This window comes from Necator americanus, chromosome I (assembly GCF_031761385.1).
Source record: "Necator americanus strain Aroian chromosome I, whole genome shotgun sequence".
Lineage (NCBI taxonomy): Eukaryota > Metazoa > Nematoda > Chromadorea > Rhabditida > Ancylostomatidae > Necator > Necator americanus.
This window is the reverse complement of record NC_087371.1, coordinates 12163453-12164730: the sequence shown is the minus strand read 5'-3', so window position 1 is coordinate 12164730 and position 1278 is coordinate 12163453. Positions and strand designations below refer to the sequence as shown.

Here is a 1278-nt window from a genome sequence, read left to right as displayed (position 1 = left end):
CCGTGTCGCTGCTATCAACGGCAGAAGCGTAAGCAAAGCAATGACATAATATCGTCGTAGGAACACAGCAACGACAGGACGTCGTTACGTTATTGTATATACTTCGGCCGCGTCTACTTCATTACTACGCTTGACCAATCGCACTTAGCCACCTCCGCAATAACAACAAGATGTTACCGAGGACTCGTTTTCTTATTCGTTTCTCTTTTTTCCACTTCTTATCTCATGGCCACCCACTCATTTTCTCTCTAAATCGTCTTAACATCAAACCAATCATAACTGGTATCGATCTCTCATCGGCTGGCTATCGGAGTTATTGTAATCTTCTTGACGGGGCTCGGCTCGGGTGCATGACCTCTAGATAGCGCGTAGTTGGATATAAAATCGACGACCACAGCGACAACGCGGGATTGATACTGTGCTGAGGTGAAGGTTGTTCAAAGAAAAAAGACTGTAACATCTACGTCGAAATACCGTAGTTCTCTATCGATCGGTCCATTACTAATCCAGTACAGCTGTGATCATAACGATGATGAGTGACCGCTACTATCTAGTTTTCGGAAATCGCTGCGGCGAGTTTCAGGCTGGTACCGCCGGTCGGCGAAAGTACAGCGTTAGTCGCCTGGCCAGCACACATACACGAGGCACATGCGCGAACGAAATTCGCGATCATTTCGGTGTTACTCCGTGCAATTCACCGGCTGGAGGTCAACCACGGCGATCGCCCGGTGCGCTCTGCAAAACATCCCCGCCACCGCCAGCGACGCTACAGCGACGCATCAGCGACGAGCAACGGATTAGTCGGCTGGATGCTCGGGGGTTCAACTTGAATGCCGAAGAAGGCCTTAAAATGACCTCCACGACGATTTTGAACGTAGATGCACAATGCGGTGGTGTTAGCAACCGCCGACCACACTACTAAGCGGAGGTGCTGGAGATGAGAGTCCTTCAGGTCCTGAACTATTCTTGATGTCTTTTCCGGAGAGATCCAGATAAGCGGCCCTAGTCTCCTTAAGTGTCATCAGAGTAAAACTCATAAGACTTTCATGAACACTGAAAAGACCAGAGAAGGCGGCTTTTTGTTCATTTTTACCCAAATCTGCAGTTGCTTCCGCACCCAATCTCAATCCTACAGATCGACTTTTCCAATAGAAGAAGGTGGTAGATCAAACCTGCTTACGAACTGGGAGGAACATCATTAATAAAGTTCCCAAAGAAATGCATTTCTTAAAGGATAGAATGTAAACAATGCATACGCTCCGATTGCTTTTGTCTGCT

At 47.7% G+C, this 1278-nt stretch overlaps 1 protein-coding gene across 1 annotated transcript; it reads left to right on the top strand.

The window, feature by feature from the left end:
- Positions 1 to 529: 529 nt before the first annotated feature.
- On the top strand, positions 530 to 922 carry RB195_005243 (uncharacterized protein; the record flags this gene model as incomplete). Its single annotated transcript, XM_064177613.1, has 1 exon — positions 530 to 922. The coding sequence occupies one exon, from the start codon at positions 530 to 532 to the stop codon at positions 920 to 922; it is 393 nt and encodes a 130-aa protein (XP_064034738.1).
- Positions 923 to 1278: the final 356 nt, after the last annotated feature.